The following is a 23,918-nucleotide window of genomic DNA, read 5'->3' as shown; positions in this document are numbered from 1 at the left end:
CCGGGCCGTGGTGGCGGGTGCCTGTCATCCCAGTTACTCCAGAAGCTGAGGCACAAAAATCACTGGAACCCAGGAGGCTAAGGCTGCAGTGAGCTGAGACCCCCGGTGGGTCGACAAAAATCACTTGAACCTGGGAGGTGAAGGCTGCAGGGACGAGACCCCCAGTGGGTCCAGCCAGCTGCCTCTGCTCTGTAGCCACCCCCTGTGCGTCCTCCCCCGGGTCTCCCCACTGCCCTTCGGGGGTGTCCACCAGGCACTCACTGCAGCCAGGCGGCCGCCATTGTAATACTGGGCCTCCTGTGAGTCCACTGTGCAGACCCCCCGAGGCCGCCCCACAGACCCCCCAAGACCTGGGCAGGGGTGTGGGAGTGGTTTCTTCATGGGCTCTTGGTGCATGAAGTTGGATGTACCCAGTGGGTGGGGGGCTGCCCATGAGGGCCTGGGGCCCGTGAGTGGCTTGCTGGGCCCCAGCCGGGCTGCAGGGATGTGGGTGAGCGGCTGCTCTTCCTCTGCCAGGCCCAGCCCTTCCCGCTCCCTCAGCCTCACTGCCGGGGCGGCTTCCCCCATCACAAACAGGTGCCAGGCGCAAGCTGCCCACCAGCACCCACAGCCAGAGGGCGGGTGCTGCCCCTGGGGTGGAACATGTGAGAGGGTGGTGCGGGAATGTGGCCGCGTGGCGGGGCAGGCGGGGGCACCCGGAGGCTGATGGCTGCAGAGAGCAGCACCGGCGTGGGCGGGGGCAGCGCCGGACACTCTGGGGTCTCCCTCACCCGCTTCCCTTCCCTAGCCCCCTCCTCTGCCACTGCCCAGCTCTGTGGGGGGCGAAGTCCTCTCAGGCAGGCACCTTGGCCCAGGAGTAGGGGAACCTCACGGATGTCTTGAATGTGTCCCCTCCTGTCCCCCCGCTGCTCCCCCACTGTCCCCCCACTGTTGCCCCACTGTCACCCACTGTTCCCCTGCTGTCCCCCATTGTCCCCCACTGCCCCCCCGCTGTCCCCATCTCCCCACTGTCTCCCTGTTGTCCCCCCGTCCCTTGCTGTCCCACCGCTGTCCCATCCGCCGCTGCCCCCCCACTGTTTCCCTGCTGTCCCCCCACTGCCCCCCAGTGTCCCCTGCTGTCCCTCCACTGTCCCCTGCTCTTCCCCCACTGTCCCCCGCTGTCCCCTGCTGTCCCCAACTGTCCCCTGCTGCCCCCTGTCCCCCCACTGTCCCTCGCTGTCCCCTGCTGTCTCCTGTTCTCCCCAACTGTCCCTTGCTACCCCCTCTTGCTACCCCCGTCCCCCCCAAGGTCTCTCACTGGGCTGACCCTGCCTTGGCTCCAGCCCTTCAGGCCTCCCTTGCCCCGGGCTCCATGTTGAGGGACGAAGCGCTCTGTCTGCAGGGGTCAGGACCTGAGACGGCCTGCAGTGTCCTCCCCACCAGACGGTCCTGGCGGCCGAGTTGGGGCCTGCCCAGGTGCCTGAGCTTGCAGGGCTCTCTGCCCCATATTAGCTGAGCCTTGTGAAATCGCCAGCCCCCCCCCCGCCCCACCGGGTCCTAGGATGCGAGTTGTGCGCCCGCCAGGTAGAGGGTGATTGCCCTGTCCTGAGCCCATCTGGAGGCCAGTGTGCGGTGGTCATAGCTGCAGGTGGGGTCACGGCTGTTGGGCGGCAGTCGTGGCTGCAGATGGGGTCACAGCTGCAGGTGGGGTCACGGCTGTGGGGCGGTGGTTGCAGCTGCAGGTGGGGTCACGGCTGCAGGTGGGGTCACGGCTGTGGGGCGGCGGTCATGGCTGCAGGTGGGGTCACGGCTGTGGGGCGGCGGTTGCAGCTGCAGGTGGGGTCATGGCTGCAGGTGGGGTCACGGCTGCAGGTGGGGTCGCGGGTGCAGGTGGGGTCACGGCCGTGGGGCGGCGATTGCAGCTGCAGTGGGGTCATGGCTGCAGGTGGGGTTGCGGCTGCAGGTGGGGTCACGGCTGTGGGGCAGCGGTCGTGGCTGCAGGTGGGGTCATGGCTGTGGGGCGGCGGTTGCAGCTGCAAGTGGGGTCATGGCTGCAGGTGGGGTCATGGCTCCAGTTGGGGTCGCGGCTGCAGGTGGGGTCGCGGCTGCAGGTGGGGTCACGGCCGTGGGGCGGCGGTCACGGCTGCAGGAGGCCATCATGGCTGTGAGGTCACCGGAGGCCGCAAGTCCACTCTGTCTCGTGGCCGTGGCTCTGTGTGGGGTTCCTGGGACACCCGGGGGCCTGCTCCTTGCCATCTTCAGGACCTGGGACGCAGGGAGCGCCTTGTGCCTGCCCGGAGAACCTCGGCTGAGGTAATGCAGCCTCCAGGGACTGTGCGGTGGCCTCTGCCGGGCTCCATCACCACGGCCACGCCCGCTCGCCCGGGCCTCGCTGCCTCCTCCTCAGGCCTCCATGTCCGCCTTTGCTGGCGCAGGTCTGGAGATGCTGCCAGGTGTGCCAGGAGACCAGAACCCGGGCCTGGGCGGAGCGCTCTGGGGTGTGCCGTGCGCCCTGGGTCCTCCCGTGGTCTCGGTTATGGCTCTGTGGCCAGTGTCTTCTCAGGGTTTCCGCTTTGCCGTCGCGAACGTGGGCACAGCGTGGCCTGAGCTGCTGAGTCTGGCTCTGGGGGTCACGTCAAGGCTCCACCTAGGGGCCTCCGTGTCCACATCAGAAAGTGCGGGGGTCACAACCCTGCTCGGCGAGAGGACCGCAGGAGAACCGGGCCCCGAGGACACAGCTCCCCATCTGCAGACGGCTCGGGTCTGAGGGAGGAGTGAGCGAAGGGGCTCCACACGACAGGTGCTCAGGGACCCCCAGGGGGAGGGTCCGCACAGTGGCCAGTTCTGAACATCAGGAGGCTGAGCTGTCGCTGCACAGCGTGGAGTGAGACCCTGGGGCGTCCAGCCAGGAAGACGGGGACTTCTGCAGGCTCAGGAGAGAGAGGCGGGAGGCGGATGCAGTTACCCGGACTCAGGAGAGAGAGGCGGGAGGCGGACGCAGTTACCCGGACTCAGGAGAGAGAGGCGGGAGGCGGACGCAGTTACCCGGACTCAGGAGAGAGAGGCGGGAGGCGGACGCAGTTACCCGGACTCAGGAGAGAGAGGCGGGAGGCGGCCGCAGTTACCCGGACTCAGGAGAGAGCTGGGAGGCGGCCGCAGTTACCCGGACTCAGGAGAGAGAGGCGGGAGGCGGACGCAGTTACCCGGACTCAGGAGAGAGAGGCGGGAGGCGGCCGCAGTTACCCGGACTCAGGAGAGAGCTGGGAGGCGGCCGCAGTTACCCGGACTCAGGAGAGAGAGGCGGGAGGCGGACGCAGTTACCCGGACTCAGGAGAGAGAGGCGGGAGGCGGACGCAGTTACCCGGACTCAGGAGAGAGAGCTGGGAGGCGGACGCAGTTACCCGGACTCAGGAGAGAGCGGCGGGAGGCGGCCGCAGTTACCCGGACTCAGGAGAGAGCTGGGAGGCGGCCGCAGTTACCCGGACTCAGGAGAGAGAGGCGGGAGGCGGCCGCAGTTACCCGGACTCAGGAGAGAGCTGGGAGGCGGACACAGTTACCCAGACTCAGGAGAGAGAGGCGGGAGGCGGCCGCAGTTACCCGGACTCAGGAGAGAGCTGGGAGGCGGACACAGTTACCCGGACTCAGGAGAGAGCTGGGAGGTGGACACAGTTACCCGGACTCAGGAGAGAGCTGGGAGGCGGACACAGTTACCCAGACTCAGGAGAGAGCTGGGAGGCGGACACAGTTACCCAGACTCAGGAGAGAGAGGCGGGAGGCGGACGCAGTTACCCGGACTCAGGAGAGAGCTGGGAGGCGGACGCAGTTACCCGGTTCCTCGGATTCTCCCGGATCTTGGTCCTGTCTGAGGTTCTGCCTTCCCAGCGGTTGTCCTGTCTGGGCCACCAGCACCTTCATCGTTCTCTTTTACAACGACTCCCTTGAAGACCTGATTTCAGAAGGAAGCCACATCCCCTCTGGGTGTCAGTGTGCTGATAAAGCGCGGGCCCCCTCCCAAGGTGGGAACCGTGTGACCCCCAACCCCCACACCACGCATCCCTCCAGTCATGGGACTCGTGCCCAAAAATAAAACCAGGCAGGGGACACAGCTTTGCTGCCTGCTGGACGTTTGGCTGGCCCGTGGCTCTGAGGCTCGGGGTGGGCCGTGTCTCCAGGGCCGCGTGGGGAGAGGGTCTCCGGGGCCGCGTGGGGAGAGCGTCTCTGGGGCTGCGTGGCAGAGGCTGCGTTGGGGTGTTCTCAGGCCCCAAGACCCCACCCAGTATCCCACTAGGGTTTATCCTGGGGATTGGGGCAGCTGGATACCCCAGAGACATGGCGTGGTCACAGCTGCTTCAAGAAACGGTGGCGGAGTCAATGGGGGAAGGGTCCGGAGGCCTCAGGACCACGGGGCAGGAGCCAGCCCTTGGGGGCGTGGGCCCTCGAACAGGACCGAGTCTGCAGGCAGGGCTAGGGGCTGGGGGCTGCGGGAGGGCCTGGGGATTGGGGCAGCAGGGGTCGTGAGATATGGCCGAGGACAGGGTGGGAGGCGATGGGGGGCTGGCAGTGGGCGGAAAGGCAGGGCTGTGGGTCCTGAGGGATTGCAGAGGGTGGGCGTTCTCGGGGGGGCGGGTCCTGGGGGATTGCAGAGGGTGGGCGTTCTCAGGAGTGGCGGGTCCTGGGGGATTGCAGAGGGTGGGCGTTCTCAGGAGTGGCGGGTCCTGGGGGATTGCAGAGGGTGGGCGTTCTCAGGAGTGGCGGGTCTTGGGGGATTGCAGAGGGTGGGCGTTCTCAGGGGTGGCGGGTCCTGAGGGATTGCAGAGGGTGGGCGTTCTCAGGGGTGGCGGGTCCTGGGGGATTGCAGAGGGTGGGCGTTCTCAGGGGTGGCGGGTCCTGGGGGATTGCAGAGGGTGGGCGTTCTCAGGGGTGGCGGGTCCTGGGGGATTGCAGAGGGTGGGCGTTCTCAGGGGTGGCGGGTCCTGGGGGATTGCAGAGGGTGGGCGTTCTCAGGGGTGGCGGGTCCTGGGGGATTGCAGAGGGTGGGCGTTCTCAGGGGTGGCGGGTCTTGAGGGATTGCAGAGGGTGGGCGTTCTCAGGGGTGGCGGGTCCTGAGGGATTGCAGAGGGTGGGCGTTCTCAGGAGTGGGCACAGCCTGAAGTGTTGGGTTGTGGGAGGACGTGGACATGGGCCCCGGGTGCAGGGTCGCCCCAGCCCGGCACCCACGCATCCCCTTCTGTCTCTGGATGGGCCTGTCCTGGACAGTGCATAGTAGTGGGATCACACACATCTGTGCCTGGCGTCTCTCACAGAGCGTGACGTCCTCAAGGTGCGTCTGCGCTGTGGCCTAGGTCGGCCTCGCTGCTGTTCATGGCTGTGTCGTGTTCTGGCACGTGGATGGGCCACGCCACATGCTGGTCCACTTGCCTATCCGTGGACACTGGGCTGCTTCTGCGGGTGGCTGTTGTGAGTGGTGCTGCTGTGGACGTCCATGGCCACATTTCTGTGTGGTGTGGAATTGCTCGGTGGTGTGGTGACTCCAGCGTTAGCCTCTTGAGGAATCCCAGACTGCCAAGCAGCCGCGTGTGAGGATCCGCCTCCGCCTCTGCCTCCTGGTTTTGGGCCCTGACTCTTGGTTGGTTGTGCCTGGTGTCTGCATTGCTCTCCTGCCCCCATCCCCTCCCGGTCCAGGTCTCCACACCCTGCCAGGTCCCCAAGGCATGGACTCCAGGTCACATGCCATGTGTGAAGCCCTCCCCTTGAAGAACCCGGTCCCCTGAGCCTCCTGGGGTTGCCGCCTGGAAGGGGCGTCCACAGACGTGGGGGGCTCAGAGACCGTAGGGAGGGAGGAGCTGCCAGGAGCACCGTGCTGGCCTAGGGGACTCGGACACAGGCGAGCTCAGGGCCCCTGCTGCTGGAGGGGTCCCTCAGCTATGGTGTACCCCGAGGACGGTCATGGGGTCACCCCAGAGCTGCCCAAGGTGCCCCCTCCCCAAGCTCGTCCACCGTGGGCCCTGGGCCCTGCTGCCCATCAGCTCAGGACTGTGTGGCCTCAGAGCTGAGGAGCGCCCTGAGTGTGGAAAGGGTCAGCGTAGCTCTGGGGCTGTGGCTGCCGTGAGATGGAACCTGCAGCAGGAAGGGGTGCTGACAGGAGCTGAGGGGAGTCCCTGCAGGGGAGGGGCTGCTGAGCCCCAGGGCAGGGGGTGGGCCACCGCCTAGCACTGGTGGGCCCCTGGATGGGGACCCCGGTATCAGCAGCTGCCTTGGGCCCAGCAGAGCTGTTTGTGGCCACCAGCGCACGGGGCCGGGGTGGGGGGGTCCCAGGCTCTACCCAGGGAACCTGTCTCCCAGAGGAACATACCGAGGCTTGGAGGAGCTTGGGTGTCTGAGGTTATTCAACTCAGAAGGTGGAGCCAGGCTTTGATCCTGCCTGACCCAGAATCTTTGACAAGGATTGGCCAAGACCCCAGATCCCAGCGGGCCTGTCCCTTCCCCTAAAGGGCCGTTCTGGCAAGGGTGTCGCAGGTCCCCGTGGGCAGCTGGAAGGGCCGCCAAGGGTCCCAGCTCTGGTGGCAGTGGGTTGTAGCGTCCTGACCGCAGGGAGCAGGCAGAGGCCGCGGACAGTCGGGACGGCCTGGCAGGGTGACCCCCACTGTGCCTGACCACCTCCATCTGGTCTCTGGGACAGGAGTCCCGACCCCCAGCCCCTGTTCCCCAGCCACTGTCTCTGGAGCGCCGGGCAGAGACGTGCCTCTCCCCCACGGGATTGCACAAGTGCCTGCGTGTGGCTGGACGGCAATTACTGGAAGTCCCGGAGATTTCTTCACTCCAGGGCTTGGCCGGGAGTGGCCGCCGCCTCCCCTTCCTGCCGCCCTCGGCAGTGAGCATGCTGGGCGGACGCCTGGAAAGCTTTCCCTGCCACCACGGGCCAGCCTGGGTCCCTGCACTCGCCAGGTAGGGCCTGGTGGGGGCTCAGCCTGGCGGGCGTCTGGCCGTGTGCCAGAGGCCGCGGGGCACGTGGGAGCTGTCCCTGGCGTCTGATGGTGTGGGGCTCGGCTCTGTAGCCCAGGAACGTTCTCAGTGGGGATGCTGGTGTGTGATTAGCCTGAAACGAGGTCTGTGTGCTCTTCCAGCTCTGCGTGGCCCCTGACCCCCCTCCTTGGGAGACCTCACTGTGGAGCCCCTGCTGCCTCTGAGGGACAGGGCTGGGTCCAGTGTCCCCTGGGCTCCCCTGGGTGCCGGGCCCGGGTTGGACTCTCCCTCCACAGTCTCAGACAGGCTGCTGACAAAGCCAGATGTGGGGGAGTCAGCCGGCAGCTCCACTGCTCACGGTCTGGGTGCCTGGTCCTACGGCTGCCCTGTGACCTGGGCAGCCCTGTCGGGCCCACCTTAATCGTTGTAGTTGGGGCCGGGGAGGCCAGGAAAGGCGCTGTGGGCAGCACAAAGGGGTTGGGTGGCACTGCTGATGGCGGGTGGGGGTGAGTGGGGAGGGGAAGGAGCACCTTTTGGTTCTGGCCCAGAGGGTAGCAGGAGCTGCAGCCCAGGCTGGGACCGGTCATGCCCGAGGGAGAGGCGGCCGGGGAGCACCACTCTCCACCACCGTCGGACTCTCAGGACGTCCCCGTCTCCCTCTGCAGATCATGATGCTGCCGCCACCGCCGCCACCACGGAGCGAGAAGCCCAGATAGACGCCCCGGCGGCCCCGGGTCCCGGAGCCCCACCGCCTGCTGCCCGGCCGAAGACCCCACCCCGCCTGCCGCCCGATGCTTGCAGTGGGGCCCGCCATGGACAGGGATTACCCGCAGCATGAACCCCCGCCGGCGGGCAGCCTCCTGTACAGCCCGCCGCCCCTGCAGGTGAGCCCCACCCCCGGCCCCGGCCCACCCGACGGGGTCCACGGGCGCTTGCCCCGCTCCGAGTGCCCGGGGTCACGTCGTGCGGAATGCTGCCCCAGTGGACGCGGCGTGACCTCCACCTGACCTTCCTGGCCCAGAGCCTGTCTCGACCCGCCCCCGTGGGCCCTGGAGAGGGTCCCCATGGGGATGTGAATGGGAGGCTACTCATGGCCCCAGCTTTTCAAGAAGCACATTTGAGGAGATTCTCCCTGCTGCAGAGCTTCCATTTTCTTCGCCGTCAGCTGTAGGGGGGGGCTCACTTTACTTGTAGGAAACTGTCAGTGAGGGAATTACTTAAAAAATATGTTTCTGGCCAAGCACGGTGGCTCATGCTTGTAATCCCAGCACTTTGGGAGGTGGAGGTGGGCAGATCACCTGAGGTCCCGAGTTCAAGACCAGCCTGGCCAACATAGTGAAACCTCGCTTCTGCTAAAGATACCAAACTTAGCCAGGCGTGGTGGCGGACGCCTGTAATCCCAGCTACTCGGGAGGCTGAGGCAGGAGAATCGCTTAAATCTAGGAGGCAGAGGCTGCAGTGAGTGGAGACGGCGCCACTGAACTCTAGCCTGGGTGACAAGAGTGAGACTCCATCTCAAAAAAATGAAAAATAGGCCTGGCGCGGTGGCTCATGCCTGTAATCCTAGCACTTTCAGAGGCCAAGGCGGGCAGATCACTTGAGGTCAGGAGTTTGAGACCAGCCTGCCCAACATGGTGAAACCCTGTCTCTACTAAAAATACAAAAAATTAGCCTGGCGTGGTGGCAGGTGTCTGTAATCCCAGCTACTTGGGAGGCTGAGGCAGGAGAATCGCTTGAACCTGGGAGGCAGAGGCTGCAGTGAGCAGAGATTGCACCACTGCACTCCAGCCCGGGTGACAGAGCGAAACTGTGGCTCAAAAAGAAAAAAAATTTTTTAAAATTAAAACTATATAAACATGTATATATATATTTATTTTTATTTTATTTCATTTTATTTTATTTTGTTTTGTTATTTTTAAAACAGGGTCTCGCTCTGTTGCCCAGGCTGGAAGTGCAGTGGTGCGATCTCGGCTCACTGCAGCCTCTGCCTCCTGGGCTAGTGATTCTCCTGCCTCAGCCTCCTGAGTAGCTGGGACCACAGGTACGCGCCACCATGCCTGGCAGATTTTTAAATTTTTCTTGTAGAGATGGGGTTTTGCCCCGTTGGACACGCTGGTCTCAAACTCCTGGGCTCAGTTGATCTGCCTGCCTTGGCCTCCCAAAGTGCTGGGATTACAGGCGTGAGCCACCGCGCCCGGCCCTGCCTGGGGATTTCCTACCTGGAGACAGAGGGGCTGCCCTCTCCTATCAAGCAGCAGGACCTGCTCCAGGACTCCAGGGTCTCCTGGGCACTCCCTAGCCCAACACCCAGGTTGGCCTGTGGGGCGAACATCACGGACACCCCTCGGCAGTCCATCCTCAGAGGGCTTTGGGCAGCTTCCTGCCATGTTCTGACCGTCCAGAGGGGGCTCTGAGCCGGGGCCAGGGCACCCCTCTCATAGCAGGGTCCCTGTTGTGGCCCAGACCCCTCTTGTCCCCCTCCCTAGTTCCTGAGTCCCTTGGGGTTGAGGCTGGATCCTCACAGCTGCCCCGGTGGAGCTCGAGTACCGGCCGTCGGTCAGCCTCCTGGGCCACCATAAAGGGGACTGGCCAAGCCACATCCCCACCGGAACAGCTCCATCCCCCGAAACCCGCCAGGAGCTTGTTCCGATCCAAGAATTCTATCTCGGAAACACACCCTGGGGACTAATCCAGGAGGGAGGGGAAGACAGAGCGGCACTATTTATAGCGGCAGGAAACTGGAATCTCCCCAGAGGCTCCACGGTGGGGAAATAATTAAGCGAATTATGGGATGTGGAGACAGAGGAGCCATCTTCAAGGATCCGAGCGGGAGCAGGAAGGTGTTAGCAGTGACAGTCGGGGGATGCGACAGGGCTGGAACCCGGCGGGGGCACTGGACACCAGCCACAGGGCTCAGGCCGGGGCGCACCCGTGCGCATAACCGGCTTTGCTCCCCATCCCGTGTGTGAGGCTCATCCCACCCTCCTTGTTCCGGGTTCCGTCACATTCGGGTACGTCATGGACACCTCTGGGCAGGGTCGACTGAGTTCGCACACGCACGGCCCAGCCTCTTCCAGTGCCCAGAGTATTCAATTAGGAATAAAAATATACCGGCCAGCACAATGGTTCACGCCTGAAATCCCAGCACTCTGGGAGGCCGAGGTGGGCAGATTGCTTGGGGTCAGGAGTTCGAGACCGGCCTGGCCAACATGGTGAAATCCCATCTTTACTAAAAATACAAAAGTTAGCTGGGCGTGGTGGCGGGCGCCTGTAATCCCAGCTACGCATGAGGCTGAGACAGGAGAATCGTTTGAACTCAGGAGGTGGAGGTTGCAGTGAGCCACGATCATGCCACTGCACTTCAGCCTGGGTGACAGAGTGAGACTCCATCTCAAAATAAGGAAAGGAAAGAAAATCCCCAGGCAGGCTCTGATTGTCTGGGCAGGGTCAGGTGTCCATCTCTGGACCAATTATGTGCTCGGGCCTGCCATCTAAAGGTGAAGCCACACCCTCTGGCTGCCAGAGAAGGTCCCAGGGAAGACTCTGATTGGCCTGCCATGCCCATGGCACCCCTGTGGGGCGGGACTCGGGTGTGTGTGGATGGCAGGTCTCAGAGGAGCCACGGGCTGTGGGAGGGAGGAGGCTGGGATAGAGGAGCCATGGGCTGTGGGAGGGAGGAGGCTGGGATAGAGGCAGTCAGGACTTTCCCCCCGTCCCATCCCCTAGCCTGGCCTGGGTACAGGTGGAGCATGTTGGGTGAGCCAGGGACCCCTGGATCCTCCCGCCCTGCGACCCCAAGCCCCCCGCCCCCTTCCTGCAGCTGCAGTTCCCTGGCCGTGGCCCTGCCCAGCCTGGCCCAAGGCGCCGTGTGTGCCTGAGACAGGGACTCCAGCTCATCTGAGGAGGCTGGGTTGGTCTGGAGTCAGAGTTCTGTTCCAGAATGTTCTGGATGTGCCACATGGCCTTGGGAAGTTCCTGTTTCTCTCCAGGGCTGGCTTTCTCTCTTCCCAAAAGGGCAGGAGGAGGGGAAGGATCAGGAGACCCGGGCTCTGGAGCCCCTGTGGCTGGTGGCCCGGCTTCCTGCAAGCCACTTGCACGGGGTCTTCTCACGGGTGCAGGAGCTCAGGGTGCCCAGGCTGCCGGCCTCTGTGCAGGGGAGGAGCTGTGGGCTTTTGCTGATAAACTTATTTTATGCAAAAGCTGGAGGAGCGGGGCAGCGGTCACCCCGAGGGCTTTGCCTATCTCGAGGCTGTCGGGGGTCCTGGAATCCCCCACCCAGCACCTGCGGGTACAGAAAGTGGCCCCCGGCCATCCGGGCTGGTTCCCAGCCAGTGTGAGGTGAATGAGGGGCAGAGGTGGTCGAGCCCAAGGGAATTGCATCAGGGCCTCATAGAGGAGCAGGGCTCGCGTGGGCCTGGGAGAGGTCACTGGGGGACTCAGGGAAGCAGGCGAACCCCCCACCCTGTTCTGGAAGCCAGCGTGGCCCCCAGTCTTGCTGGGATAAACAGGATGATGCCCCCGGCTGGTGGTGTCTCCCCCATGACCACAGGGGCGTCCGTGATGGCAGGGTCTCCCCCGTGACCGTAGGGGCGTCCGTGACGGCAGGGTCTCCCCCGTGACCGTGGGGGCGTCCGTGACGGCAGAGTCTCCCCTGTGACCGTGGGGGCGTCCGTGACGGCAGGGTCTCCCCCGTGACTGTGGGGGCGTCTGTGACGGCAGGGTCTCCCCCGTGACTGTGGGGGCGTCTGTGACGGCAGGGTCTCCCCCGTGACTGTGGGGGCGTCTGTGACGGCAGGGTCTCTCTGCTGCAGGTGGGGTTGGCCCTGTGCAGGTGGGGGCCCTGCTGAGGGGTGCCCATTCTGCAGGGCACGAGGTGTCCACAGCCCTGCCCCCGAAGCCGCAGGTGCTGACCCCGGGCCCGCTGCTGCCCCGTGTGCTCCCCATCCTCAGGTTTTGGGGCCTGCCGTGTGCCCCATGCCGCTCTCATTCCCAAGGGCAGGCATAGTGAGCTTTTCCCAGAGAACCATGGGGTGGGGACATCGGCTCCTGGCGAGGGTGTTGGGTAAGCCTGGCCTGGAGTCAGACCCACCAGAGATTCGGCCAACCTGGAGCCACTCACGCCTCCACTGACCTCGGGCTGAGCCTCCAGGCCACTGGGCACCATTTCCCAAAGCAGGCTCCCCGCACCCCAGCCCCGTGCAGCTTCTGAGAAGTCAGGGCCCCGTCCCGCAGCAGCCTGAGCTTCCCGGGCACATCAGCTTGTCCGAGGGGCCTGGAGGTGGTGTGAGGCCCTCGCCTGCCCCAGGCCCTGCCCGAGGAGCCCCCCACACCCACCCTCCACCACAGGCAGCGGGTGCGCGTCTCCCTCACGCAAACGGTCCGATCCTCCACCTCCTAGAATGGGGCCTCCAAGCAGGGTCCCGGGGCCAGCGGCACCCCCAGGTCTTGTGTGAGATGCAGACTCCCGGGCTGCGGGCCTGCACGGGGCTGCTGGTAGAGCAAGACCTGTGCTGAGCCCTTCACGCGGGTGGTTCGGTGCCTTCAGACCACACCAAAAGCCTTAGGTGGGGTCTCGTGCAGGTGGGGAAACTGAGGCATGGGGCGGTTAAATGACTCCCCAGGAGATACCAGCAGGGGCGGGATGGGACCCTGACTGCGGGGCCTCCCTAGCCTCTCGGCCTCTCACGCTGCCCGGAGGGCTTAGCCGGGCTGCACCGCAGGTCCTCTGCTTCCCACTCACTGATGCCCGCTGTCTCTTCTAGAGCGCCATGCTGCACTGCCCCTACTGGAACACCTTCTCGCTGCCGCCATACCCCGCCTTCTCCAGCGACAGCCGGTGAGTACCGGGACCCCCCCCCGCCTGGCCCCTAGGCTTGCTCATTCTGAAGTCACAGTTACAAACGGAGTTCTGGGTGCAGGGCGCGAGGGCCCAAAGTCCTGTTGAGGGGTTTGGAGGGTGGTGTGCACGTGGTCCTGGAAGGCTCCACCCCACGGGCCAGGTCCAGGCTGAGACCCCTGTTTGTGGAACACTGTTTTGTGATCCATGGCTTCCCTCTCCTCGAGAGCCCAGCTTGGTAGAGGGCAGGGAGGTGTGGGCTAGGGGCCGGGGGGGCCTCCCGTGGAGGTGACACCAGGATGGGAAGGGGCGGGAGGTTTTCTGGGGTGAAGGAGGGTGGGAAGGGGCGGGAGGTTTTCTGGGGTGAAGGAGGGTGGGACGGGAGGTTTTCCGGGGTGAAGGAGGGTGGGAAGGGGCGGGAGGTTTTCTGGGGTGAAGGGTGGGAAGGGGCGGGAGGTTTTCTGGGGTGAAGGAGGGTGGGAAGGGGCGGGAGGTTTTCTGGGGTGAAGGGTGGGAAGGGGCGGGAGGTTTTCTGGGGTGAAGGAAGGTGGGAAGGGGCGGGAGGTTTTCTGGGGTGAAGGAGGGTGGGAAGGGGCGGGAGGTTTTCTGGGGTGAAGGAGGGTGGGAAGGGGCGGGAGGTTTTCTGGGGTGAAGGGTGGGAAGGGGCGGGAGGTTTTCTGGGGTGAAGGAGGGTGGGAAGGGGCGGGAGGTTTTCTGGGGTGAAGGAGGGTGGGAAGGGGCGGGAGGTTTTCTGGGGTGAAGGAGGGTGGGAAGGGCACTTTTCCCACAGAGGGCAGCAGCTGGGCTGGGTTTTGCAGGGGGGGTAGGAGTTGGCCAGGCGAGCAGGCGAGCAGGCTGTGCAAAGGGCTTGGGAGCAGGTATAGCCAGAGCCTTGGGAGACTCCAGGAGATTGTGGAGCAGCTGTTTGTGGCCCAGGAGTGGAGTGGATGCTTCTTTCCTGCTGGTGTTTGCAAACCTTTCTATGCAGGAGGAGAGTGGCCCCCAGGCGGTCCCTGCCCCGGGAGCAGGTCTGCCCAGGGCCGCCTCCAACCCAAGGCCTGTGGCTCCCACTGGGCAGAGACCTGGGTCTGCTGCCAGCCCTGCTGGAGAGAAGCTTCTGGAGGGAGAGCCTGGGGAGCCTGGCGGGAGGGAAGGAGGCCCTGGGGACGGCGGCCACCCCTCTCCCAAGCGGAGGAGCTGGCCAAGGGGGCCGGAGTGGAGAAGGGCAGAGAAGCCTCCCTGCCAGCCGCATTTTACTCCTGGGATCATCTGGAGAGAGGTGCCCTTGGGCGGGGGGCCCCCAGGACCTTCTCCTTGCTGTGTCCTCTGCCATCCTCAGGGTGACAGGGCGGGGGGTTCCGACCTGAGCCCTCCCTGGAGGACGGTGATCCTGGGTTTCTGCCCGTAGCGCTCTCCTCCTTCGAGGCGGGAGTGAGGTGTGGGTCAAGGGGCCTGTGTGGAGGAGGGATGGCCAGGCTGGGGTTCTGAATCGCCAGAATGAACCCTTAGCCGAGTCCTGCTGATGGAGCGGGGAGGGCGGGATGGTGGCCCTGGATACCCCCCAGCCCACCAGGCAGCTGTTCCGTAGGAGCTCTGCCGGGCTGTGCCCAGTAGGGGTGGGAGGGCAGCCCCAGGCTTGACCACCACACCCCTGGAGGCCCTTCCGTATGTGCAATGGGGCCATGGGTCCTGCCGGGCTGGGCACACTCCAGTGGGGCCTCGAGGGGCCCCTAGCTGCGGCCGTGGGGGTGCAAGTGTGTTACTGAGGGAGTGGGTTGAGCACCCCATCTCACCTCCCCCCGTCTCCCTCCAGCCCGTTCATGAGCTCCGCCTCCTTCCTCGGCAGCCAGCCCTGCCCAGACACCAGCTATGCCCCCGTGGCCACCGCCTCCAGCTTGCCACCAAAGACCTGCGACTTTGCTCAGGTAGGAGCCCCAGGAGCTCACCGCGCCGTGGGGGACAGGGTGGAGTCTGGGCCGCCCCTCCAGCTGCCCTGCGACCTCTCTCGCTCAGGCCTGCCTGGGACTCAGTGACCTCGGCTTGGCCCCCCGGCCACAGGGTTTACGGTGGGGCAGTAGGAGCCCAGAGATGTGGCTTGGTTTTGGGGAAGAGCCAGTGACTGGCCCTTCATGTCAGCAGTGAGCCCCGCCCAGCCCTTGGGGTCCCTGCGAGCATCTGGGCAATGCCACAGAGGGAGTTGCGGGGAGGGCGGTGCTGGGAGAGACGCCCTTGGCAGCCTTCGCCCCCACGGCCCTCCCTCTAGGTGGGTCCAGACACCCTGCACATTGGAGTCCCAACCCCTTAGCAGCCACCTGAAAACGGAACTCACATACCAAAGGAAGAGAACCTTCCACCTCCTTCTCCCCAGGGTCGCGGGGGGCTCCCAGCCTCCCACTGTGGCATCAGGCGGAGCCCACCCCCACCCTCACAGCCTCCCCCTTCGGCGGACCCCACCCCCACCTCACAGCCTTCCCCAAGGGGTTCCCAGTGCCCCAGCTTCCTCTCGGCAGCTCTGGAGCACCCAGTGCCACAGAGATCGGCTTCCCTGGGATGGTTCAGATACCACAGCCTCTCGTGTGGGACCCAGGGCCAGGGGCTGCTGCTGGGCCGGACCACGTCCAGGGCCTGCCGGGGAGCGAGGGTCACCTGGTGCTCAGCTCCCCCAAGCCTCCGCTTCCCCTGTGTAATGGGCATGTGAGATCTGCCTGGGCCTCAGAGCTATTGGGGGGATGGGCACAAGCCGGCCAGATCCAGAGAGAAGCGGTCAGGTGTGGCTGCCGCAGAATGGAGCCAATTCAGGTCCCAGGGCTCACCCAGAACCAGGCCCCGCAAACAGCTCGCCGGGTGGACCCCGGGCCCAGTTTTCCCCACTCAGGGCAGTAGCAGAGCAGGGCAAAGCCAGCCGGACCCTGAGTCTGTGCTGGGGTGACCACGTCCGTCAAGTCCGCCCCCCCCACAGAGTCTGTGAGGAGACCTTCCTGGAAAGTAGGGTCTTTTTGGATGTCATTGGGTAAGGATCAAGATGAGATGAGGTAGCTCTGAAATCCAGCACAAGGGTCCTCAGAAGAGACAGGAGAGATGAGGAGCTGGCGCCACGCTGGAGGCCGGGGCTGGGGCGGTGTGGCCACAGGTCAGTTTCTCCTGGAGCCCCAGGGCTGGAAGAGGCGGGTCAGAGCTGTGGGAGGGAGCAAGGCCCTGAGACACCTTGGCGTCAGACTCCTGGGCCCTGGGACGGGAAGAGGGTGGATTCCTGTCCTGTAGCCCCCAGTGTGTGGCCTAGAAATTGGCCTACCAGCTGTGTTCAGGGGAGGGGGGCGCCCCTGCTCATCTTGGGGCTGAGGTCAGCGGGGTGCACACAGGGGCTCTGTCCTCACCCGCAGTAGCCCTGGACCCCCATGTGATCTGGTCCTGGCCAAGGTGTGGCAAGCTGCTGTGCCATGCCAGCCGGACACACAAGGAAACTGAGGCAGGGGAGGCGCCTGTCCAGAGCCGGCATCTGTGCCGCACCCTTCAGGGGACACACAGGGATGGAGCCCAGGGTGTGATTGATGGCGGTGGCCCCTTCCTCACCGCCACTGCCTTCCTACCAGCCCCAGCCCTGGGTCAGCCTGTCCTTGCCCCGCCCCCCTTCTTCTCTTTCACCCCTTCTCTGCCTCTTTCTGTGTCTTCCTTCTCTCTTTCCTTTCTTTCTTTTTTTTCTTTTTTTTTTTTTTTGAGACGGAGTTTTGCTCTTGTTGCCCAGGCTGGAGTGCAATGGCACGATCTTGGCTCACTGCAACCTCTGCTTCCCAGGTTCAAGCGATTCTCCTGCCTCAGCCTCCTGAGCAGCTGAGACCACAGGCATGCACCATCATGCCCGGCTAATTTTTTTTTTTTTTTTTTTTTTTGGTAGAGACAGGGTTTCTCCATGTTGGTCAGGCTGGTCTCAAACTCCTGACCTGTGGTGATCCGCCCGCCTCAGCCTCCCAAAGTGCTGGGATTACAGGCGTGAGCCACCGTGCCCGGCCTGTCTCTTTCTTTTCTCTGTCTCCCTCTCTCCCTCTTCCCCCTGCTCCTAGTCTCTCTCTCTGTCTCCCTCTCAATCTCTCTCTGCCTATCTCCCTGTCTCTGTCTCCCTCTCTGCTCCATCTCTCTGTCTCCCTCTCAGTCTCTGTCTCTGTCTCTCTCTTTGTCTCTGTCTCTGTCTCCCTCTCTGTTTCTGTCTCTCTGTCTCTGTCTCTCTGTCTCCCTCTCTGTCTCTGTCTCTTTGTCTCTGCCTCTGTCTCTCTGTCTCCCTCTCCACCTCTGTCTCTTTGTCTCCCTCTCTGCCTCTGTCTCTGTCTCCCTCTCTGTCTGTCGCCCTCTCTGTCTTTGTCTGTTTCCCTCTCTGCCTCTGTCTCTATGTCTCTGCGTCTCTGTCTCCCTGTCTCTGTCTCTCCATGTCTCTGTCTCTGTCTCCGTCTCCATCTCTGTCTCATGAATTCTCCTGCTCCTCCCCTCCTGAACAATTGCTGCTGCGTCTGTTCAGCCCGGAGCCCTCGGGGCCACTGTGCTGGTTCTGTGAGCACCGCCCGCCCGGCTCCCTGCCCACCCTGCCTACAGCCGCCTCATGCTCCAGCGTCCGTGTGTGGGGCAGCTTGGACCCAAATCTCCCTGTTAAAGCAGCAGAACTTCATTTGGAGGAAGTCTGACCCTGGTGCCGAGTGTGGGACGGGATGCGTGGTCCCCCAGTGCCGAGTGTGGGACGGGACGGGTGTGAGTCAGCCCAGGCCTGTGGGCCGGGCCGCGTGGTTCCGCGGTGCCGAGTGTGGGATGGGATGCGTGGTCCCGCGGTGCCAAGTGTGGGACGGGACGGGTATGGGTCAGCTCAGTCCTGTGGGCCGGGCCGCATGGTTCTGCGGTGCCGAGTGTGGGACGGGACGGGTGTGGGTCAGCCCAGGCCTGTGGGCTGGGCCGCGCGGTTCTGCGGAGCCAGGAAGGAGTCCAGACCTGAGCCTGGTGTTCGAGGCCCTTTGCGCCGTGCCCCCCAGCGCAGCCCAGCCAGCCACAGAAGCCTCTGCTCCCGACTCAGACCTGAGGAAATGTGCTGGCCACGCGGTTACAGCCTCCAAGACGTCCCCGTCCTGATCCTCAGGACTTGCCGCCGTGTCGCCTCTCATGGCAGACGGGACCTGCAGATGGGATTGAGTGATGGACCCGAGACGGGAGAGCTTCCTGGGTGACCTGGAGGCCCAGTGTCCTCACAGGGACCTGCAGATGGGACTGAGTGATGGACTTGAGATGGGAGAGTTTCCTGGGTGACCTGGAGACCCAGTGTCCTCACAGGGACCTGCAGATGGGACTGAGTGACAGACCCGAGACGGGAGAGCGTCCTGGGTGACCTGGAGACCCAGTGTCCTCACAGGGCCCTCATGAGAGGAGGCGGGAGGGTGAGAGCCAGAGAGAGACGGGAAGAGCCTGCGCTGTGGCTGTGAAGGGGGAAGAAGGGGCCCCAAGCCAAGGGATGCGGGTGCCTCTGGACACTGGAAAGGCAGGAACTGGGTTTTCCCCTGGAGCCCCCGGGAAGGACCTGCCCTGCCCACCCTTGATGTTACAAGTTCTGCCTTGCAGACTGTGAGAGGATAAGTGTGTGTTTCATTTATATATTTTTTTAATTTTTATTTTTAGAGACAGGGTCTGGCTCTGTTGTTCAGCCTGGAGTGCAGCGGTGCAATCTCGGCTCACTGCAGCCTCCACCTCCTGGGCTCAAGCTCCCACCTCAGCTTCCCCAGTAGCTGGGACCATAAGCACGCACCACCATGCCCAGATAATTTTTAATGTTTTGTAGAAATGAGGTCTCACTGTGTTGCCTAGGCTGGTCTCAAACTTCTGGGCTCAAGCGATTCTCCTGCCTGAGCCTACCAAAGCATGGGGATTACAGGCGTGAGCCACCATATTCAGCTTGTTGGAGCCATGAGGTTGACAGTAGCTTTTCATGGGAGCGAGGGGAAACGGAGGCACCATTCAAAGCCATCGTGTGACCTGTGGCATGTGTGCATTCCCTGCAAATGTTTCCTGCTGTTGTATAAACCAGGAGGGATTGGTAGGGAGAACCCGTTCCTGGGCTGGGAGTGAGGGTGAATGTAAAACCCCACAGGCCATAACGAGACAGCTAGTCATTACTTTTTTTTTCTGGAGACCGAGTCTTACTCTTGCCCAGGCTGGAGTGTAGTGGCGCCATCTTGGGTAACTGCAACCTCCGCCTGGCGGGTTCAAGCGATTCTCCTGCCTCAGCCTACCAAGTAGCTGGGACTACAGGCGCCCACCACCACGCCCGGCTAATTTTTATATTTTTAGTAGAGATGGGATTTCGCCATGTTGGCCAGGATGGTCTCGAATTCCTGACCTCAGGTGATCTGCCCGTCTCCCAAAGTGCTGGGATTACAGGCAAGAGCCACCGTGCCTGGCCTATTCTTTTTTTCTGATATGGAGTCTCGCTCTGTCACCCAGGCTGGAGTGCAGTGGTGCAATCTCGGCTCACTGCAACCTCTGCCTCCCAAGTGTGAGCCATTCTTCTGCCTCAGCCTCCCGAGTAGCTGGGATTATAGGTGTGCGCCACCACGCCTGGCTAATTTTTGTATTTTTAGTAGAGACGGGGTTTCACCATATTGGCCAGGCTGGTCTCGAACTCCTGACCTCAGGCGATCCGCCTGGTAACTATTGATACACCTGAGCCCTGAGTTTCTTGGCAGCCAGAGCAACAGGAGAAAGCAGATGAGCCGTGGACCCGGGCAGTGCCTGGGGCCAGTGGACTCCGCAGCACTGTTGGTTCTGCTGGAGAGCCTTCACGGCCTGGGGAGGGAGGCCACTGAGGGGCAGATTGATCATGGGGAGGGAGGTCATTGAGGGGAGGGTTGGTCGTGAGGGAGGTCATTGAGTGAGGGTTGATCATGAGGAGGGAGGTCATTGAGGGGAGGGTTGATCTTGGGGAAGGAGGTCATTGAGTGAGGGTTGATCTTGGGGAAGGAGGTCATTGAGGGGAGGGTTGATCTTGGGGAAGGAGGTCGTTGAGTGAGGGTTGATCATGGGGAAGGAGGCCATTGAGGGGAGGGTTGATCATGAGGGAGGTCATTGAGGGATGGTTGATTGTGGGGAGGGAGGCCATTGAGGGGAGGGTTGATCGTGAGGGAGGTCATTGAGGGAGGGTTGATCATGGGGAGGGAGGCCATTGAGGGGAGGGTTGATCGTGGGGACGGATGTCATTGAGGGAGGGTTGATCTTGGGGAAGGAGGTCATTGAGTGAGGGTTGATCATGGGGAAGGAGGCCATTGAGGGGAGGGTTGATAGTGAGGGAGGTCACTGAGTGAGGGTTGATCATGGGGAAGGATGTCATTGAGGGGAGGTTTGATCTTGGGGAGGGAGGCCATTGAGTGAGGGTTGATCTTGGGGAAGGAGGTCATTGAGTGAGGGTGGATCTTGGGGAAGGAGGTCATTGAGTGAGGGTTGATCGTGGGGAGGGAGGCCATTGAGTGAGGGTTGATCGTGGGGAGGGAGGTCATTGAGGGAGGGTTGATCTTGGGGAAGGAGGTCATTGAGTGAGAGTTGATCATGGGGAGGGAGGCCATTGAGGGGAGGGTTGATCGTGAGGGAGGTCATTGAGGGAGGGTTGATCTTGGGGAAGGAGGTCATTGAGGGGAGGGTTGATCATGGGGAAGGATATCATTGAGGGGAGGTTTGATCTTGGGGAGGGAGGTCATTGAGGGAGGGTTGATCTTGGGGAAGGAGGTCATTGAGTGAGAGTTGATCATGGGGAGGGAGGCCATTGAGGGGAGGGTTGATCGTGAGGGAGGTCATTGAGGGAGGGTTGATCTTGGGGAAGGAGGTCATTGAGGGGAGGGTTGATCATGGGGAAGGATGTCATTGAGGGGAGGTTTGATCTTGGGGAAGGAGGTCATTGAGTGAGGGTTGATCTTGGGGAAGGAGGTCATTGAGGGGAAGGTTGATCGTGGGGTGGGATGTCATTGAGGGGAGGTTTGATCTTGGGGAGGGAGGTCATTGAGGGAAGGTTGATCGTGGGGTGGGATGTCATTGAGGGGAGGTTTGATTTTGAGGAGGGAGGTCATTGAGGGAGGGTTGATCTTGGGGAAGGAGGTCATTGAGTGAGGGTTGATCATGGGGAGGGAGGCCATTGAGGGGAGGGTTGATCGTGAGGGAGGTCATTGAGTGAGGGTTGATGATGAGGAGGGAGGTCATTGAGTGAGGGTTGATCTTGGGGAAGGAGGTCATTGAGTGAGGGTTGATCTTGGGGAAGGAGGTCATTGAGTGAGGGTTGATCGTGGGGAGGGAGGTCATTGAGGAAGGGTTGATCTTGGGGAAGGAGGTCATTGAGTGAGGGTTGATCGTGGGGAGGGAGGTCATTGAGGGAGGGTTGATCGTGGGGGAAGGAGGTCATTGAGGGGAGGGTTGATCTTGGGGAAGGAGGTCATTGAGTGAGGGTTGATCGTGGGGGAAGGAGGTCATTGAGGGGAGGGTTGATCGTGGGGAGGGAGGTCATTGAGTGAGGGTTGATTGTGGGGAGGGAGGTCATTGAGTGAGGGTTGATCGTGAGGGAGGTCATTGAGGGAGGGTTGATCATGGGGAGGGAGGTCATTGAGTGAGGGTTGATATTGGGGAAGGAGGTCATTGAGTGAGGGTTGATCGTGGGGAGGGAGGTCATTGAGGGAGGGTTGATCGTGGGGAGGGATGTCACTGAGGGGAGGTTTGATCTTGGGGAGGGAGGTCATTGAGGGAGGGTTGATCATGGGGAAGGAGGTCATTGAGTGAGGGTTGATCTTGGGGAAGGAGGTCATTGAGTGAGAGTTGATCATAGGGAGGGAGGCCATTGAGGGGAGGGCTGATCGTGAGGGAGGTCATTGAGGGAGGGTTAATCATGAGGAGGGAGGTCATTGAGTGAGGGTTGATCGTAGGGAGGGTGGTCATTGAGGGTTGATCTTGGGGAAGGAGATCATTGAGTGAGGGTTGATCATGGGGAGGGAGGTCATTGAGGGAGGGTTGATAGTGGGGAGGGATGTCATTGAGGGGAGGTTTGATCTTGGGGAGGGAGGTCATTGAGGGAGGGTTGATTGTGGGGAAGGAGGTCATTGAGGGAGGGTTGATCTTGGGGAAGGAGGTCATTGAAGGGAGGGTTGATCTTGGGGAAGGAGGTCACTGAGTGAGGGTTGATCTTGGGGAGGGAGGTCATTGAGGGGAGGGTTGATCATGGGGAGGGAGGTCATTGAGGGGAGGGTTGATAGGGAGGTCATTGAGGGGAGGGTTGATCGTGGGGAGGGAGGTCATTGAGTGAGGGTTGATTGTGGGGAGGGATGTCACTGAGGGAAGGGTTGATCATGGCTCACCTGGTGGTCTTCACTTCACAGACTCCGAGTAGGGCCACTGTGCCTGGGAGATTCTGCCCCTGGGAATGCAGGAGGTCACGTTTGAGTCAGGGCTGGGCACGGTGGCTCACGCCTGTGATCCCAGCACTTTGGGAGGCCAAGGCGGGAGGATTGTTTGAGCCCAGGGGTTTGAGACCAGCCTGCGCAACATAGTGAGACCCTATCTGTATAAAAAATAGAAAAAATTAGCCGGGCATGGTGATGCAAACCTGTAGTCCCAGTATTTGGGTCCCATCTATTTGACTGAGGCATGAGGATCGCTTGAGGCTGGGAGTTCCCAGTGGGAGGCCCATTGTGTTTGTCCGTGTGTCTGTGATGGATGCGTGGAGGGCCCCACTGTGTTTGTCCGTGATGGACGCGTGGAGGGGCCCACTGTGTTTGTCCGTGATGGACGCGTGGATCCAGCCTGGGCCACATAATGAGACCTCATCTCTATACAAAATTAAAAATTAGATTTACAGGTCAGGCGCAGTGCTCAAGCTTGTAACCCCAGCACTTTGGGGGGCCAAGGTGGGCAGATCACCTGAGCTTAGGAGTTTGAGACCATCCTGGCCAACGTGGCGAAACCCCGTCTCTACTACAAATACAAAAATTAGCTGAGCATGGTGGCGGGCACCTGTAATCCCAGCTACTCAGGAGGCTGAGGCAGGAGAATCACTTGAACTCGGGAAGCAGAGGTTGCAGGGAGCCGAGATTGCGCCACTGCATTCGAGCCTGGGTGACAGAGCAAGACTCTGTCTAAAAAAAAAAAAAATTACAAAAAAATTGCAAAAACTAAGAGCTTGTTGGACTGGGGGAGTCAGCAGCCTCTGCGCTTGCCCCCAAAGAGGCAGTTCTCCAGGGTGCCTCTTCTCCGGGGCGCCTCTTCTCTGGGGCGCCTCTTCTCCGGGGCGCGTCTTCTCCGGGGCGCGTCTTCTCCGGGGCGCCTCTTCTCCGGGGCGCGTCTTCTCCGGGGCGCGTCTTCTCCGGGGTGCCTCTTCTCCTGGGCGCCTCTTCTCCGGGGTGCGTCTTCTCGGGAGTGCATCTTCTCCGGGGTGCGTCTTCTCCAGGGTGTGTCTTCTCCAGAGTGCCTCTCCGTTGGTTTTGTCTGGGGTTGTCTCCTGACTGGATGGAGGAATCCCTCAGACGGCACCATGTACAGTGCGGCGTGGACCGGAGTGCCTGGCGTTGCGCGTGTTGTGCTGATGGTGGTAACTTTGGCCGCTTGGCGGGGACGGGGTTCCTTCACCATCCAGTTCCTGTTTCTCTCAGCCTGGGGGAGGACTCAAGGCTGTGCAGAGGCTGGTCCTGCCCAGGGCGGGGTCAGCAGCCTCCGCCCATGGGAGCTGCCTGCGGGCATCCCTGCTGCGTCCGTCTGTTTTCCGTGTGCCTTCTTCTGCCGACGGCTGGGTCTGTGTGGGACCCCCACCCCTTCCCTGCTCTCCGCCTGCTCCCCGGCCACCCCCACCCCCACCCCTGGGGCTCACACTGCGCCAGGTGCCGCTGCTGTTTCCCGTGCTGCTGGCATCCACCCTGGGCTGCGGGGCTCCCGCGGTGTCACATGTGTGCCTTGCCCAGCCCTCCAGCCACCCTGGCCCGGAGGAAGGGCCCCCCTCACTTCTGCTCAGCCTTCCGTCTCCAGGTTGGCGCGAAGCCCTCAGGCTCAATGTCCCTGGTGGGTGATGGCTCAGCCCCGTGTGTCCTGGTGGGGCCCCCCGCCGCGGTGTGCAGGTGAACCGTGGTTCTGTGGACACGTGGTTCTGTGTTGC

General features: G+C 62.5%; 1 protein-coding gene across 2 annotated transcripts in view; it reads left to right on the top strand.

Annotated features, from left to right (window-relative positions):
• SBNO2 (strawberry notch homolog 2) overlaps positions 1–23,918 on the top strand; it is a 73,725-nt gene that overhangs the window by 17,584 nt on the left and 32,223 nt on the right. For both annotated transcript variants that reach the window (XM_055104018.2, XM_055104021.2), the window contains exons 2-4: positions 7,608–7,826; positions 12,705–12,778; positions 14,592–14,703. In XM_055104018.2, the coding sequence (XP_054959993.1) occupies positions 7,734–7,826; positions 12,705–12,778; positions 14,592–14,703 (279 nt within the window). In that variant the 5' untranslated portion in view covers positions 7,608–7,733. The remainder of the gene's footprint in view (positions 1–7,607; positions 7,827–12,704; positions 12,779–14,591; positions 14,704–23,918) is intronic.

The sequence above is a fragment of the Pan paniscus genome, chromosome 20 (assembly GCF_029289425.2).
Source record: "Pan paniscus chromosome 20, NHGRI_mPanPan1-v2.0_pri, whole genome shotgun sequence".
In the NCBI taxonomy this organism is placed as follows: Eukaryota; Metazoa; Chordata; class Mammalia; order Primates; family Hominidae; genus Pan; species Pan paniscus.
The sequence above is the reverse complement of the archived record's forward strand: the minus strand, read 5'-3'. Positions and strand labels throughout refer to the sequence as shown.